At 38.9% G+C, this 18213-nt stretch overlaps 1 protein-coding gene across 6 annotated transcripts in view; it reads left to right on the plus strand.

Annotated features, from left to right (window-relative positions):
* Nucleotides 1-18213, plus strand: part of apba1a (amyloid beta (A4) precursor protein-binding, family A, member 1a) — an 89300-nt gene that overhangs the window by 52365 nt on the left and 18722 nt on the right. For 5 of the 6 annotated variants that reach the window (XM_051681044.1, XM_051681056.1, XM_051681049.1 and 2 more), the window contains 4 exons: nt 3991-5682; nt 14799-14909; nt 16378-16417; nt 17991-18136. In XM_051681044.1, the coding sequence (XP_051537004.1) occupies nt 4069-5682; nt 14799-14909; nt 16378-16417; nt 17991-18136 (1911 nt within the window). In that variant the 5' untranslated portion in view covers nt 3991-4068. Of the gene's footprint in view, nt 1-1025; nt 1193-3990; nt 5683-14798; nt 14910-16377; nt 16418-17990; nt 18137-18213 lie in introns of those variants that run through there. The other variant, XM_051681062.1, reaches the window with a different exon arrangement.

Raw genomic sequence — 18213 nt, forward strand, 5'->3', positions numbered from 1 at the left:
CCGGGAGTCGGCCTCTGATCTTGAAAAAAGTTCGGCGACTCCCATTCCAGCAAAAGATGACTAACTTTGATGCACTACGTGTCATTTACTTGAAGCTTTGTTAGGTTCACAATAATCAACAGTGTACTTGTAAGAAAGCTGCAAAATTAAAACTTACTACTGTGAAATGTCCTGCTCAAGTCGTGCTTGTGAAGGTAGTTTGGGTCGATCAGCTTGTTCTTCCAAACTTTCATTATTTCATTCATTATCGGACTCGGGCTAGAGCTGGTTCGGTAAAAACTGACGCCACTGTTACCATAGTTACAGTAGTGTTTACAGCTGCTCAGGAAGACTCGGGATCTGAAACCCCTTATGGTAAGGGGCGTTATATTTCCGACACACGTTCTACGGGTTGACCAATCACAACAGACTAAGCCAGCTGACCAATCAGAGCAGACTGGGCTTTTCAGAAAGGGGGGCTTTAAAGAGACGGGAGGTAAATCAGAGCATTTCAGCCAGAGTATGTAGAGCGGTGAAAAGAAATGTACAGTATGAGAAAAATGTGTGTTTTAAACATTAAATCATGTAAACCTATTCTAGTAGACACCCACAATAAAATTATGAACCTGTAAATTAGCATAATATGGGCTCTTTAACTTAAATGAATGGTGTTAGTTTAACATGAATGAATGGTGTTCATTTAATTTGAATGAATGGTGTTCATTTAACTTAACTCAGTTATGTTCTCCTACATTTAAGCCTTCTTGTTTAGCCTACATGTTTATATCATGTTAGTTGAAGTTGATTAGGCCAAGTTACTAGAACTAGGTATAATGCTAGTTATAAATGTCAATTCTATTTTCTCATTCTTCAGTGACTGTCAAATGAGACTACCAGCACATGGTATGAAACTAATCCATTTATTGGAAAAATTCTGAAGTCAGCATTCTGGCAGCATTTTCCTTGTTTCGGGTGCAGCCTTGAAGTTGCACCCACATGCTCGTGTGGATCCACCGCGATCCTCAATCTCCTGACAGTTTAAACAGCCTGGTTCGCCTGCTTGGATTGTCACAGATGGACCATCATGAATTGTGAATGAGAGGAACTTTTGATCCGGATCCTGAATTTTTTTGTTCTGGCTGATAAAATACACGCTTCAGAGGAAGATATTAGATGAGTGTTCGACGGGAAGAAAATGCTGGATTTTTGTGAGGTTTGTGAATGACATAATTTTAAATGAGATTTCTGCATATTTGCAGACAGTATATAATAGAAGTTTTATTGATATTTGCCTTTTATCATTAGAAAAGTTACAGGGAACTGTTGAGTAGAAATTGTTAGAATACGTGCTTTAGAGGGAAATAAATGAGCATTCCACAGGACACTGGATCTGCTGAAATTGTGTGAGGTTGGTTTATTACATCTGTTTAAACGAGATATGCACATATTTGTAGATGGTATATGATATTAGTTTTGTTGATATTTGCCTTTTTATCATTAGACAAGACAGTTAAAAGTTACAGGGAACTGTTGAGGAGAGCGAGGGAGAATGAAACAGGCGAGCACTTTAACATTATGAGCTCAAACGCGTCTGCCGCTGCTCTGATATGCGGACTGTTTAAATAAGTCTGTGTTGCACACCGGTCTATTATTTTATTAAAATGATGGCATGTAACAACAAAACGAACCATGACTGATCGTTTACATGTCTCTGACACTTCACATGCAAGCAGGCGATTTTCGGTGCCCTCAAGAAAAAATATGGCTAAATGGGAAAATGTATCGCCCAATGCCGATAATTAAAAAAAAAAGTATTTTTGATTTATTGGCCTCAGTGATATATCGGTCAACCTCTACTATATTGTGTGATATATTGATATTATGTTTTTTAGGGAACATTTTCCTTGTTTTAAGCATAAACCTCACAAAATTATATTAGATTTATTGCATACATTTATTTTTTTTTTGACTTGTGATGTGTGGGTGCACCTGTATGTGTATAGGTGTACATTATGTGTGTACAGGCTTTTTTGGCCCCTCACTCAAATCAGCAAGATGGTTTAAGCCCATGTTTTGATGCGGAGAAAGGAGAGGAGTGGCTCACCTTTGTTTTAATTTCCTCTGGCAGTCCACCACTTTCTCACATTTAGGCCAATTACTGCAACCTTCTGATGCATTCTGTATTCAAATCGTCACTTTTGATCACACCTCACTGCAACACAAACACCGTGCCTTCTTTCTGACATGATATCTCTAACAACATGCCATAAAACGTCCTGCATGGACACAGACATCACATTTCCTTCAGTGACACATGTTTTAATTGGCTGTATAGTTGCTGTTGTGTTCTCCTTTCACCTCTATCCTCTCCCCATCATTTGAGATGTGGTGCTTTAGAGACACATGGTTACTAAATCCAGGTAAGCTGTCAGGCACTGAATGAAAATGAGGCTAATTGTTTGTGTTGATTAAGATCACAGCTCGTCTCAAGCGATGTCTCATTTCCAAGTCTAAATACAAATGTCCTTAAAATCAAACATTAAACTGTAATAATATTACCATGAATGGCATCAGCCCAATAATATGAAATATATCAAAATAGAATAGGAAAATTAATAAATTTGGTTTCTAAACCTCTCACAAAACCCATTATGGTCGGCACAAACCATGTTTATTGTCCTGAATCTGTATTTAACGAAGTCTGGGTCATATTTTTCAGTTCCTTACATAATTTTGTTCATGGTTTTTTAGTGCTGTAACACAACCTGTCCATGTTTCCATCTGTCTAATTTGGCTAGCTTTTACCACATGACAGATATATTTGCTGCAAAATAATGTAAAGTTTGATTGGACGCAAGGCCTTTGACGTCAACAACAAAAAAATATGGCAAACATTTTCTCCTTTTTTGGGTTGCAGCCCACCAATTAAAAACCACTGATGTATAAAAAATGCATGCGTTGCTGTGGATTTGTTGAGATCCAGTTTTTTTTTTTGTTTGTGACAGTGTATTATCACTGCTCTGGCAAGAATTGTAGAAGTAGGACACATTTACAGTCTAGTCTAGATAATAGTGCTACCTTTTGCCTGTATACCTAATGCACAGGAATTCCCTCAGGAGCTCATTGAGACAGGAAAAGAAGTAAAGAGATTAATGTGTAAATATGGCAGGTCAGATAGTATGACATTTTAATATGTCATGCTATATTTCATATTAAATATCTTATTAAAATAATTGCATAATCTTCTTATTCAAAATGTTTTGTGGTGCTTCCCTACTCATAGCTGATGTCAGCAGTAGGGCATGTCAGTTAATGTTATTGTATCATTGCCTTAGATGCTAAAGGAGATCCTCCTTTTACTGACTATTATGAAGTCACAAAAGGTCTGCGTAGTGAGTTGTCGTGAACTCTTAATATAGAGAGGTAGATATACTTCAATTGTGCTACCATACATAATTCTCAGTTTCATACATTTAGACTGGAGTATGGATGAATATTGTTTAACCAACATATGCTGACATCTTTTTACATAAACTACAGAGGCAGCTGATCTTGATCTGATACTAATTCCGTGCTTGTTTCTATGGCACCATAGTAAATATCACTCTGTGCAAACATCTGCAACAACAAGGCTAATGGTTGTTTTTTTCTCCCTGGTAATTTTAAAACTGTCAAAGAAAATTTGACTATAAGTGAACTAGTCTTAATTAGTGGTGATAACTAAGGCATGCATTACTTTTCTTATTGCTCTGTCTTACAGTTACGGTTTTCACCACTCACATTTTTTTCAGAATTAATGAAGCCCAGACAGTTTTTGTAGTCCTATGAAACCCAAGCATGTTCTAATGCATTGCTGTAACCTTTATATTAATTATATGTTTAATGTTTTTATTTTGACTATTAGTTTCACATATATTTACTAATGTACTTTCATTACACAGTTTCATTAATCTTTCTCAATGAGATGAGCTGTTTTAAGGTTTATATCTGTTTTGTTTTGGATTTCTGCAGGTTTTATTTAAGGTTAAAAAGTGGAGCCCTGCCTGGGAGAAGTAATGTTCTGTGTGTAGACTCTGTCCTGTTCCAAGCATGAGCCACCAGGAGGCGCCGCACAGCCAGGAGTTGAGAGATGTGGCAGAGGCAGACCTGGAGCGCAGGGGCCCTGAGGGCCAGCAGCCCCCTTCATCCCACCGTAGACGCCATGAAAATGGAGATGGCAGCTCTCGTTCTGGTCGCTCCCGCAACCACCACAGCAGCCATGGTACAGAGAACAATCACCACCAGTCCCAACAGCAGGGGGCCCCGCACTACCGCAGGTACGATGGATCCAATGGAGGGACAAACCGCAGATATGCTCCAAGGAGGCCAGTTGAAGAGGGTGAAGCAGAGCAGCAGCCTGTTCTGCAGCCCATACCGCGACCTGCAGTGACACGTTACCGCAGACAGGGGGACAACGAGGCCCGACTGCGGGCGCAGCAGCAGAGACAAAGACAGCGAGAGAGGCAACGGAGAGAAGCAGAGATAGCTGAACAGCAAAGACTGGAGCATCAACAACAACAACTTAGTTCCCCAACACAGCCTATGCCATCTACCAGAGAGCCAGAGGAAGCCGAAGAGGATGAGGGAGAAGGAGGCAGCGCTTTGGCCCGATCTGCCAGCACCGAGAGTGGCTTCCACAACCACACGGACCGGGCAGAAGGGGATGCGGTCATGGCTCTGGAAGCTGAACCGGAGGATGAAACCACATATGGCATCCCTTTGCGTCCCGAAGCTGAAGAGTACACAGAGAGCGCAGAGTCAGAGCAACAGCACGGTGGTCCAGCTTACCCCCAGCCCCAGTATCCCCCTCAGCCACCACCGCTACCTCGAGAGCCCCTTCCCAATGCTGAGAGGCCACAGAGCCGTGACGCAGAGATGCTAAACCCCAACTACTCCAATTATGTTTACACTCAGCCCATGTACCGCAGTCCCACTGGGGCAGGAGAGACCTGTGAGGGTGGACCAGCAGAAGACGAGCCCTACTCTGAGCCTTATGCTGAATACACCCTCCAGGACCACGTTTATGAAGAGATATCAGACGCCCCCTTGACCAAAGCTGAGGGACAGACTCCACAGCAGTGTAGGGCGGAATTCAGACTCTTAGAGAATGACTTGTACCAGCAGCAGGAGACCGTTGGTTCCAGGCTCCACCACTATGACGAGCGATCTGATGGGGAGTCGGACAGTCCAGAAAAGGAAGCAGAGTTTGCCCCTTACCCCCGCGCTGACAGCTGCGAGCAGGACGAAGACATTGACCAGATTGTGGCTGAGGTGAAGGAGAGTCTTAGCTCGCAGAGCCTTGATCGTGTTGCGATGGGCCTGGACAAGGATGGGGAGGTGGAAGAAGAGTGGCCCGAGTCTGAGCACCAGGCCCACGGCCAAACGGAAGAGATCAAACCCCCAGAGCCAGAGAGTGAAGTAGAGAGTGGAGAGCAGCCCCTCAGAAGCCCCTCAGAAGAGCCAGCTTCAGTGAAAAGCAACCGTGAAAAGAGAGACGCAATCTCACTGGCTATTAAGGACATCAAAGAGGCAATAGAGGAGGTGAAGACAAGGACAGTTCGCTCACCTTACACACCTGATGAGCCCAAAGAACCCATCTGGGTAATGAGGCAGGACCTGAGCCCTACAGCAGAATCTGACCTCCAGCCATCTCTGGGGGGTGATGTGAGTATGAGCTGAATCATGTGTGATGTCTGGCTTTTTTTTTTTTTATTCTGTCGTCACTGCTCTGTCTTTCACTGTTTTTAAAGCATAGTTATAATGCAATTTAGAATAAAGACATTGTTGGTAATGACAGACCAATATGTGGGCATCAGCTGATAATCATGGCTGCTTGGCCAGTTAACAACAGTGTTAATTACAGTTCTGGAAATGCATCACATTATGGATATACCTCAAACATTTTGGTTAGGTGTTTGATCTAAAACCCCAACATATACAATTAATTCAGCCATACAGACTTACAAACTTTGTTCTGTAGATTATTTCAGCCCTAGTTATAATTTTTTTTTCTCAAACATAATACTTTATGAAATTTAAGAATTACATGTATGTTCAAAAGTCTCCCATCGACTTACGTTGATAGAATGTTCAACATTCAAAATTTAACAGACAACGATGACATTATGGTAACATTTGTATACTGAATTGCTATTGGTCTTATTACATCTATTTGCCTACTGAATTGTGATTAATCTTCCTTATATATATTTAACAATATATAACCGCATTTGCTCTGCACAAAGACTACAGTATGATTTTTGTGTGTAACCAACTGAAAACAAGATGCACGCTGAGTTTCATGACTGCTGCAATGCGGCTCAGATGTGACATTTCATTTACACAGAACCAAAGCATAAAACTTAAACACAAATTAAACTTTAACACTGTTCTTTGCATATCTCTTTTATCACTAAATGTTATATATCAGTATTATATCACCCATCAGCCATTTAAAAACCCATATTAGCCAACCACTTATTATAGATTGATCATGTTCAGAGAACTATTGTTAAAATTATTATAGTGATATATATAGCTTATATCTGCAATAATAAAGTACATTGTTATGTCTTTGTAGCAGGTGCACCAAAATATATATATTTTTTTTTACAAATTTGCTCAGGCAAAAAGTGTACAATGCGTTGTTGTTTTCCTAGGCTGTCTCACAGGGTGAATCGTGTCATTGCACTGGTCATAACTTTACCACTCTATCACTATTCTTTTCTAGAGAGAACAGTGGCACATGCTTGCCTCTTTCTCATAAGTGGTGCCTGCCACTCCTGCAAACAAATTATATGTCCTAGAAAATGAAGAATGCTCACACTCATAGAATGGCACTCCTTATCCGTAGCCTGGAGAGCTCATCGGTATTCTGTGAGTGCTACACATGACCAGCGCGTGCAAATGGAGCTGTCCTGCTTCTCAACCACAACAGGCATTGTCTAAAAATACCAGAGACAGAGAAAAATGAGCACTTGGTATAAGAAAGGCAGCGAAATTACCATGTCATTACTTGATTTACTTCAAAATCAGATCGGCCCACCTTCCTCTTTCTTCGTTCTCTTTATAACATCTCTCTTTCTCTTTTTCTCCACATTAGCTAAGTATTACCCTTTTTATTAACATAATGAGTAGGGGGGTCACGTGACACCATGCGAGAAGCAGACGTGTGAGCGACGAGCTCTGCGCACTTTGCAAAAAATTGTTTTTATTATTTTCATGTTATAATCTGGTGAAATTTGATACACCCAGTTGCACATTTGCTCTTTGAGGCAAAACATGGCAAAGAAGTCAAAATCCTCAGGCTCTGGAGACATTAAAAGACACTTACGTGTTCAGGATGAAAGCCCCGACAGGCCTACAGACCGGAGACTCGATTTGGATGCCATGGCGGGAGAGGAGATCCAGCGTCAGTTGTCCAACATGTTGGTGATGCTGACGAAGGTTCTTGCTGACTTGAAGGATCTCGCTGTAATATGTCGATCGATTACGGCGATGGAAATAAAATTCTCTGAGTTAGTTACAAGAGTGACTGATGTTGAGAGACGAATTGATTGTCTTGGGTCTTCGGAGAGGGAATTAACCGCTAATACGCCAGCGGGAATAACGTTCGAATTGTTGGAATTCCTGAGCATGAGGAGGGCAGAGAGTGGCATTTTTTATATACATCTCCGTCTACTAATGAAGATATTAGAAACTTTGTGGAACCAATTGATCTTCCTAAACTGATGACTGAGCAAAAAAACTCTGAGATAACCATGGAGGAGCTTGATGAGGTGATTAAGTCCCTACCTACTGGCAAGGCTCCGGGGCCAGATGGTTTTGCCGCAGAATTTTTTAGATCCTATGCTACAGAACTGGCTCCAATTTTGTTAGAAGTTTATACTGAATCATTAAAGAATGGAAAGCTTCCTCCAACCATGACACAAGCCCGGATCAGTCTGATTCTTAAAAAGGACAAAGATCCAAGCGAGTGTAAAAGTTACCGTCCAATCTCCCTGATCCAACTAGATGTAAAAATGTTGTCAAAAATTTTGGCTAACCAATTAAGTAAGATTATGATATCTCTTATACATATAGATCAGGTGGGGTTTATTTGGGGCCGCAGCTCTTCTGATAACATCAGGCGTCTCCTCAATATTATGTGGTCAGTAGCGAATGATTAGTCTCCGGTCGCTGCCATCTCACTTGACGCCGAAAAGGCGTTTGATATGGTAGAATAGGATTATCTTTTTAAGATTTTGGAAATGTATGGGTTCGGGAGTACATTTATTGGTTGGATTAAGTTACTTTATAGACACCCTGTAGCAGTGGTACAAACAAATGGATTAATTTCAGATTATTTTACTCTGAATAGGGGCACTCGGCAGGGTTGCTCTCTTTCCCCATTATTGTTCAGTCTTGCCCTGGAACCATTAGCAGCCGCGATAAGAAAGGAGGATAATTTTCCAGGGGTGGTGGCGGGAGGTGTGGCGCATAAGTTTCTGCTTTACGCAGATTATATTTTATTATTTGTCTCCGACCCCACTAGATCTATGCCTTGCCTCCACAGAATTATTCATTCCTTTTCCAAGTTCTCAGGATACAAAGTCAGTTGGTCTAAATCCAAAGTTTTGGCTTTGTCAGCGTACTGTCCAGTAATGGCCTTCCAGCTGGGCGCCATCCAGTGGCCCAAACAGGGCATTAAGTATTTGGGAATTTTATTCCCAGCAAATTTGTCTGATTTAGTCAGAGTTAATTTTGATCCCTTAATAAAAAGGTTTTCGAATGATGTGGACAGGTGGGCTTCATTAAACTTATCGATGATTGGGAAGGTTAATGTAATTGAAATGAATTGTATTCCAAAATTCGACTACCTGTTACAATCTCTCCCTATAGATGTCCCCCTCTCTTATTTCAAGCAATGTGATTAGCATAGCGAAGTCCTTCATTTGGAATGGTAAGCGTGCCAGGTTAAATTTCAATAAGTTACATAGGCCGATTGACAAAGGTGGGTTAGGCCTACCCAAGATTTTGTTTTATTATTATGCATTCGGTCTCAGACATTTGGCTCATTGGTCGCTTCCACCTGAGAGAGCCCCTCCCTGGTTTTGTATTGAAAAGGAAGCTCTTGCCCCTATCTCACCTCTGCAAAGCCTTTCAATCAAATTAATCAGAGAAGTTAAGTCACACCCTGTTATTTTGCATTTACACTCGATATGGACAAAAGTGTCCAGAGTGTTTAATTCTGATATTTATTTAAACGTAGCCTCGAGCATATGGCAGAACCCTAAACTGTGCATTAATAAGTCCCCTTTCTGTTTCTGTCAGATTGGAGGGGGGTTAATACACTCGGTGACCTATATGAGAGTGGAGTATTGAGACCTTTTGAAAATTTGGTTCAAAATTTTGGGATTCCCAGATCTCAATTTTATAAGTATTTACAGCTGCGCCACCTACTCTGCTCTGTTTTTGGGAGTGGCACGCACCCCCCTAGTGCGGCACATACTCTGGGAGTGGTGATTACTGCTTTTGGAAAAGGTCATGAGGCATCAGTGTATTACTATCTGCTAATTCAGAGTCTTGGGGACGTAGCTTTAAATGATCTCAAAAGATTATGGGAGGAAGATTTAAATTTGTTTTTGGAGGAGGGAGTGTGGGCTAGGATTCTTAAAAATGTCAAGTCTGCATCTAGAGATGCAAGGGTGCGCCTTATGCAATTTATGATTCTACATAGATTTTATTGGACCCCTTCTAAATTGTATAGGCTTAGTCTTAAGGACACACCCACCAGCTGGCGATGCCGTTTAGAAGATGGAGACACCACCCATGTTTTTTGGGAGTGTTGTAAGAAACAGGAGTTCTGGTTGAGGGTCCAGAATTTTATGGGTGACGTATTGGGCACTCGGATCTCCTTTTGCCCCAGGCTCTGTATTTTGGGTGACGGGGCAGTCATTGATGTAGGAGATAAGTACATGAAGAATTGGATCCTGACTGGTGTTATGGTGGACAGACAGGTTATCCTTAGAGGATGGAAGTCAGCTGGAGCCCCCTCGTTTCGTGAGTGGTGTGAGGAGATTGGCATAGTGGCAGCTTGGGAAGAGTTGTCATATAGAAGGCTAGGCAACATAGATATGTTCATCAGGAGGTGGGGCAGCTATTTGGCCTTTTTGGAGGGCTCTCGGGAAGGGGCAGTGGAGGGAGACGTGTTGTTTTAAATGTGTATGTTGTAGCCTTTTTGTTTTTGAACATATACTTTTTTTAAATGTATTTCTAAATATTTTCTTCTGTTTTATTGTCTGTTTGTGTGTCTTTGTCAATTGTATTTGACCACTGGGGTATCTGTTTGTGTTGGGTGGTGGGGTGGTTAATGTTCGGGAGGAAGGGTTGTAAATAATATAATGTGATTCCAAATATTGTATTATTATTTTTTTATTATTATTATTATTTTATATATATACATATACATATATATATATATATATATATATATATATATATATATATATATATATATATGTATATGTATATATGGAATCAATAAAAACTTTTAATAACAGATTAACATAATGAGTACATGCCATTCAATTGTGCCCACGGTTAGTATTATAACTTAATGTTATCATTTCATTCTGTGTACATGGTTTTTTTATACCTTATATTTTCCATTTACATAATTAATAGATTCAGTGCTGCATAATTGTAATCAATCTCAGTTGAATCTGTCAAATTGTCTATTACCAACACATTATAAAAATACACATAATCTTGTCTTGCTGAACAAACATATAATTTTTTTACAAGACACAAAAAGCTAAATTCCTCTGTTGCCTATTTTGGCAGTGTTAATTAATCACCATTGTTTATCTGTGTTGTATTCATGAGCACAGGGCCTCATTTAGTGGCAGTTCTTCGGGAAAGAGGGGTTTTGGCACTCTGGCGAGAGTGAACAACTTTTCTGTGGCATTCTGAGAAAAAGAAAGAGTTGCACTTAATTTAAAAACCCCAGTGGCTTTTTAAAAAGACACAAGCCACCACACACTGCAATTATAGCTGAAGTAGTAAATGATTGTGTAGATGATAGAGATATACACTCACTGAGCACTTTATTAGGAAAACTATACCAATACTGGGTAGGGTCTCCCTACAAAACAGCCTCAATTCTTCATGGCATGGATTCCACAAGATGTTAGAAACATTCCTTTGAGATTCTGGTCCATGTTGACATGATTGCATCACACTATTTCTGCAGATTTGTCTGCTGTACATTTATGCTGTGAATCTCCCATTCTACCACATCCCAAAGGTGTTCTATTGGATTCAGATCCAATGACTGGGAAGGCCACTGAAGAGCAGTGAACTCATTGTCATGTTCATGAAACCAGTTTGAGACGACTTGCTTTGTGACATGGTAGCCATTAGAAGATACAATACTCATAGGCTGTGGCATTCAAGCGATGATTGATTGGTGTTAATGGGCCAAAGTGTGCCAAGAAAACATTGCCCATACTATTACACCACCGCCACCATCCTGGACTGTTGACACAAGGCAGGATGGATCCATGGATTCATGCTGTTGGTGCCAAATTCTAACCCTACCATCTGTGTGCCTCAGCAGAAATCGAGATTCATCAGACCAGGCTAAGTTTTTCCAGTCTTCAACTGTCTAGTATTGGTGAGCATGTGCCCTCTGCAGCCTCAGCTTTCTGTTCTTGGCTGACCGAAGTGGAACCTGACATGGTCTTCTGCTGTTGTAGCCCATTCGCCTCAAGGTTTGACGTGTTGTGCATTCTGAGATGCTATTCTGCACAGAACTGTACAGAGTGTTTATCTGAGTTACCATATCCTTCTGTCAGCTCGAACCAGTCTGGTCATTTGCCGATGACCTCTCTCATCAACAAGGGGTTTCTGTCTGCTCACTGGATGTTGATCTAACTAGCTGGCTTTCCATCCAACTATTTTTATGCTTATTTTAAAATTTAGCATAAGAAAGCCTGAATGGAAATGTTTCACATGTGAATAAACTCTCTAAATATGCTTAAAATGTAATGCACTAGGAGGAGGTGGATTTTCCAGAGTTTTGCATTCATTAAAATGCGCATTAAGGTGATGGAAACAGTTTATTCGCAAATTCTGACATGTTTTGACCATTCGTTTATATATTATGAGTGTGCTATAGCTTGATGTGACTGGCCCAACGAAAGGTCAGACCTTAGGTGAAACTTGCCTAATCTGATTTGCTGGTTTTCCAGCCTGGTCAGGCTGGTCTGGTTTGCTGGTTTAGGGGGGTTTGGGGCACTTGTAGGAACCCGACGAGCTAAACCAGCTGAAAAGCTGCTCTGCCAGGCTGGGAGACCAAGTCCAGCAAACCATTTTAGGCTTGTTAAAGCTGTTTTCAGCACCATAGACAGTAGCTGGCGTGGAGTTTGTCTTTTTAGAGTTTTAAACATCCCCAGAAGGAGTTTCAGACATCCCGGATTTCCTATTAAAGTTATGCTTAACGTAGATCAGTGGTATCCTGCCCACTGCCATTCTATGTTGTTTTCAGAATTTGACATTTCATTGGAAGCCTGATATTTTTCTCCTCCACAATATGATTTATTTAGTGCAGTCAAGAGACACAGAAAGAGACGGCCTGTAAATAATTCAGGAAGGTTCATGTAACACCAGAGAAGAGAAACAGCTTTTTCCCTCGCCCTGCATTAATGCTTAAAGTGCTTCACACTGCTACTTATTTATACGTATTATACTCTGTTGTACAAGCTCAATGTATGGGGAAAGTGTTTAGTATATTTAAGTATGTGATAAATGAAGAGAGTCAAATAGAAAGTCAAAAGCAAGTCAATTACTAACAGTGACTTCAAGTACTATTAGCCAAGTTAATTAGTGCTGCTTATTCCACCTGCTAACATGATTGAGACTTTAACAGCAATGTCTGAGTGATTTTAAACAGGATGACACTGTATTGTTGTGGTTTAGGAAAATAATTCTTAAGGGGATCTGTTCCATGAACCGTTTTTCCAGGTAGAGCTTTGGATTTAGCCATATAATTATCATTTTTCCTGTCAGTAAGAAAAAGATGCATGTAGTAGGTTAAATAATATTATGGTAATAAATGGTCAGGGCTAAATATACAGTATACAGTATGTTCTGTATATTTCAGATTCTTCAGTTAGGAATGGTTCTGTTCCCTAGAATGATCTTAACTCATAAAACACAATTTTTTTTCCATTTAGTTGTTATGAGTAAACAGTTTTTAATTTTTAGAAGAATGAATCTCTGATCTCAATACTGCTGTCATCACCATCATGCCAAGCATTTTACAGAACAATCGAGTATTTTATTATCATGGAAATGAGTGGTCCGGTGGTCTCAAATATGAACTTTGAGGGCAGCTGCTCCAGGAACAGTTTTTCCAGGTAGGGCTGTAACTGAAGCTGTGTTCAACCCTGTTGTCTGGTGCCATTATGAGCTCATCTGTTTAAGTTTGATGACAGAGAAAGAGCCTCTTAAGTTGTTCTTATATCTTGTACCCTATCCAAAGAGCAACATCTGCTGTAGCACTTGACTTACTCGGTATAACTTAAGACAAAGCATTGTTTTTCCCACTGGAGCTTTCAGAATTGTGTATTGACATGGAAAATGTCTGGATGTATGAGGTAGATCGTCACCATGGTGATGAGGTGAGGAGCTAAATGTGTAAATATGCTCAGGGGTTATCTCTGAAGGTTTTCATACTTCAAAAGTGTTACATTAACGTGTAAGATAAAATAAATATTTATTTATAGGATAAAGTAAAAAAGCTTTTCCATTCCATTCTGCATATCTGACTGTTGTAATGGAGCTACAGTGTGGGACTGTGTAGTATTTGTACTACATTATGATGACAAACCATTAACAACAATAGGTTTTAATATTCATTTTTACTGCTCCGTGGTTATTAAGGGTGTGGGTAATTTGTTCTCTAGCTCAGTATTTCACATTTCTGACATGCCCTTTTCAGAGATGTAAGGCTTAGTTCACTTCTTGTCTAGAGAGAGCTATACATCTACTCAAGATTGCAATGGACAATGTAGATGGAGATTGTTGGCTTTTTTTTTTTATCTGCTGTCAGACAAAATCTACTGCCAACAACAGTACCTCTGACAGAACTTGGCAGTTTCAAACTGTATCAAATTTGTGCACAATGATTTATTGTATAACTCCCTTTTGTTTTAACCTACCTCAGTGCTTTGCCTTTACATTTTTATTTCACAATGTTTTTTGATTGTAAATTTCAGTTTAGTTTTAATTTGTTCATATAGTTTTTATTTTGTTGGGAAAATGAATTGTTCTTCCATAATAACACAGCAGCACAAATTGTTCCATCTGCCTATGATAACACTACTACAAGCTGTCAGAAAATGCAGTAAGCAAACTGTGGCTAGTTATATTGGATCAAATGCTTCTTGTCTATTTGAATGGTTCTTTTTGACAATATAATGATAGTCTAAAGTCAGGCTTGAGAGATTAATTATATCTGACCATCCAACATTGATTGTAGTGTAAAAGCAAAAGTCATTTTGTCTGAAATTGTATCTGGAGTTTATTCATTTTTAGTGCACATTTATAGTAACTCACATTTTAAACAAATGTTTTTTCACTTCCAGTTTTAATCTTTTAATAGTTTCGTTGAGAATAATAATAAAAGCCTTGCTGTATACATCCATGTATGTACTATTTGTGTTTCTTCAGACATGGTGTCCAAATTAATAGACTGTAAAGCATGCATGCAATATTAATGTGTCTCTGTTCTCCAGTCTCCAGGCTCAGGCTCCACCTCCCCACAGGGGGCGGAGTCATCCACCCGTCACCTGCCATCACATGAGGGGAGTGATAGTTTTGAGTCTCCATCTCCAGCCATTAAAGAGGTAGGAGGCTGTCAATAAACCTCTGAAAATCTGCTGAAATCATATTATTCTTTAATAGTATTGGCAATAATCAGACATGTATTACAGGACATACATTACTGGCTCTGTGTGTACCCTGTGTGTGCCAGCGTGATTTAGGAGCTGATATAAATTATCTAAGATACCATTTTAATAGATTAGCTGGACCAGATTAAAGTTTAAAACAGTGTATTTCTCCTTTGCCTTAATATTTATGTAAAAATAATTTAGCCATATAAATGTTATTCTTTGGAAGAGAGGAAAGATGAAGCAACTTTTAAATGTTACATAATTTGTACTCATAACATTTTAAATATGCTTCAATATGTTTGACACTAACAATTTGGCATGACAAGATCCATTATTACCCTTTCAAAAAATTATTTTTGTGATTGCATGGTTCATTGGACTATTGCTAATAGCATAAAAAAATGTTTTAAATCATTTTGTTTTCTTGCCTTGAAATAGAAGCTGAACACCTTAAAGTGAAATTAAATGCACCACATTTGAAAAGAAAAAAATGTGTTTTGAGGCAAATTCAAAATTTGAGAGTAAAGGAATAGTTCAGCCAAAAATGAAAATTCTCTCATCATTTTCTCACCCTCATGCCATCCCAGATGTGTATGACTATCTTTCTTCAGCAGAGCACAAATTAAGACTTTTAGAAGAATATTTCAGCTCTGTAGGTCCATACAATGAAAGTGAATAGGTGCCAAAATATTGACGCTCCAAAATCACAAAGGCAGCATAAAAGGCATCCATACGACTCCAGTGGTTAAATCCATATCTTCAGAAGTGATATGATAGATGAGGGTGAGAAACAGATCAATATTTAAGTACATTTTTGCTAGAAATTCTTCTCTCTGCCCAGTAGAGGGTGATATGCATGAAGAATGTGAATCACCAAAAACACAATGAAGAATGTGAAAGTTAAAGTGTAGATTGACTGAGCAGGGAGGAGAATTTTTAGTAAACATTTACTAAAATATTGGTCTGTTTCTCACCCGCACCTATTAAGTCACTTCTGAAGATACTAATTTAACCACTGGAGTCATATGGATTACTTTTATGCTGACCTATGGGATGTTTGGAGCTTCAGAATTTTGGCAACCGTTCACTTGCTTTGTCTGGACCTACAGAGCTGAAATATTCTTCTAAAAATCTTAATTTGTGCTCTGCTGAAGAAAGATAGTCATACACATCTGGGATGACATAAGGGTGAGTAAATTAAATGTAAATTTTCATTTTTGGGTGAACTATTTCTTTAATCATGTTAACACCGAAAAACATTCTGAACTCATTTGTAAGAATAAATTGAATATTTTGCACAATATATATATAATATATACAAAAAGATATAAAACGGATGCAACTAGTGCCAGCAAAGTGCAGTATACAGTGACCATCCCTAAATATAACTGCTTGTTTTTCCTTGTTCTTTTATGTCCAGTCAAGGAGAAGTCTTGCTTCATTCCCAACATATGTAGAAGGTAAAGTGGTCTCTAATCTCTTTTAGTTTCTGTTAGTTTTCCTCAGTGCTGCTATGAACTACTGTAGAAGTCTGTTAACGTTTCCTTTAAAGGTGTAGTGTGTAATTTCTGTGGCAATAGCATCACCAAATTCCAAAAAGAACAGAAGAGTGTTCAAACTGAATTCCCGAACTCTTCCCCCTGTCTTCCATTGGTCATGCAAAAAGATAGATAGTCCCGATAGATAGACAAACTCACTATGCCGGGACACTCAAACAGAGTAAAGTTTTGATTCTGCCACAGATCCGTAGTGTTTACATTTTTCAGGGGAATCAAATACAAATGACTTATAGCTGTCTCTGCACAATAAGCTAGGATACAAGAACTAAAATAACCTTGTAAAGCCTGGCATGTGAAAGAATTGTTAGAAATGTTTTGACATTGAACTGTTTTTAGTACCATTAGACAAACTATAAAAAGAAATAGTAAAAAAAAATTCTGCACAACTTTTTTTTTAATGTATCATATTTGATACATTAGGCTTTAAAGGCCATTATCCTCCTGAGGCCCAGCAATTCATTTTTGTGTAGGACATTTGTATAGTCCTGTATAGTCCCCATATAGGCTACAGTGGTAAATCTTGGGGTATTATCAGATGACTCCCTGGGCTTCTCAGAGATACCAAATGTTTGAGAGATCGCCATGACAACTTCCTCTTCTTGGTCTGTAAATATGGATTGAAATATATCGTAGTTCAATTCAGCACATCTAATACAATATGAATAAATTATAATTTTTTCAAAAAACATTTTTTCATTTATATTTTATGCACCAATTGACATTTAAAAAAGGGAAATTGTAAAACTTATTTTGCTGAGTCTCAGGAACTTGATGTAAGATGACATTATAATAGTTTGTAATGTAAAATAATGATATCTTTGTAATGACAGAGCTGGCTGTATATATGAAAATACACAGAAATATTAGTTCACACTTTAAATATATCTTTTAAAATCAGAATTTTCAAAGCTCATTGATTTTTTTTTTTTTTTTTTTTGTGTGGTGGTGGTGGGCATGTAATGGAATGTAATGGTGAATGAGAGATATACCTCAAAAACCTGTTGTATCACATTTGATACATGGTTTTCAATAAAATAATATAAAAGAATTTTACCAAACACAAGTTGCTTATATTCAGCAAAGACTGATTTTAAAATATCAGTAACAATATAATCATTACTGTCACTTTTACTTTATTAAACAAATTATGTCATATTACTTTATTCCAACAGAAGAGTCACTTTTCACGCAAGTCCGCCGCCATTTTAAATGGATCGATATAAACATTGAAACTTACATACCATAGGTTGTTTGGCTCGTCAGTTTGAACAAAGAGTGAAACAGGAGCCATCAAACGTGTATCATATTTGATACGAACGGCTTTATAGGGTTAACATAAAAAAATTATACACATCACCTTTAAATGTTATTTATTTCATGTTGAAATCCTCAGATAATGTACTATACAAATCTCTTATAGCACATCCAAAGCATGTTTTTACAATTATCTGGAATGTTCTTTTATCTCACTCAGTACCAGGTCCATGTGACCCAGAGGACCTCATTGATGGTATTATCTTTGCTGCTAACTACCTGGGCTCCACCCAGCTGCTCTCCGACAAGACTCCCTCCAAAAACGTCCGCATGATGCAGGCTCAGGAGGCTGTGAATCGCATTAAGGTGAGGCGAAACAGCTCTGACTGCACTTCTCTGAACATACTTAAGGACACTACCTAAGCAATACGTACTTCAGGATC

Source organism: Myxocyprinus asiaticus, chromosome 3, assembly GCF_019703515.2.
Source record: "Myxocyprinus asiaticus isolate MX2 ecotype Aquarium Trade chromosome 3, UBuf_Myxa_2, whole genome shotgun sequence".
In the NCBI taxonomy this organism is placed as follows: domain Eukaryota; kingdom Metazoa; phylum Chordata; class Actinopteri; order Cypriniformes; family Catostomidae; genus Myxocyprinus; species Myxocyprinus asiaticus.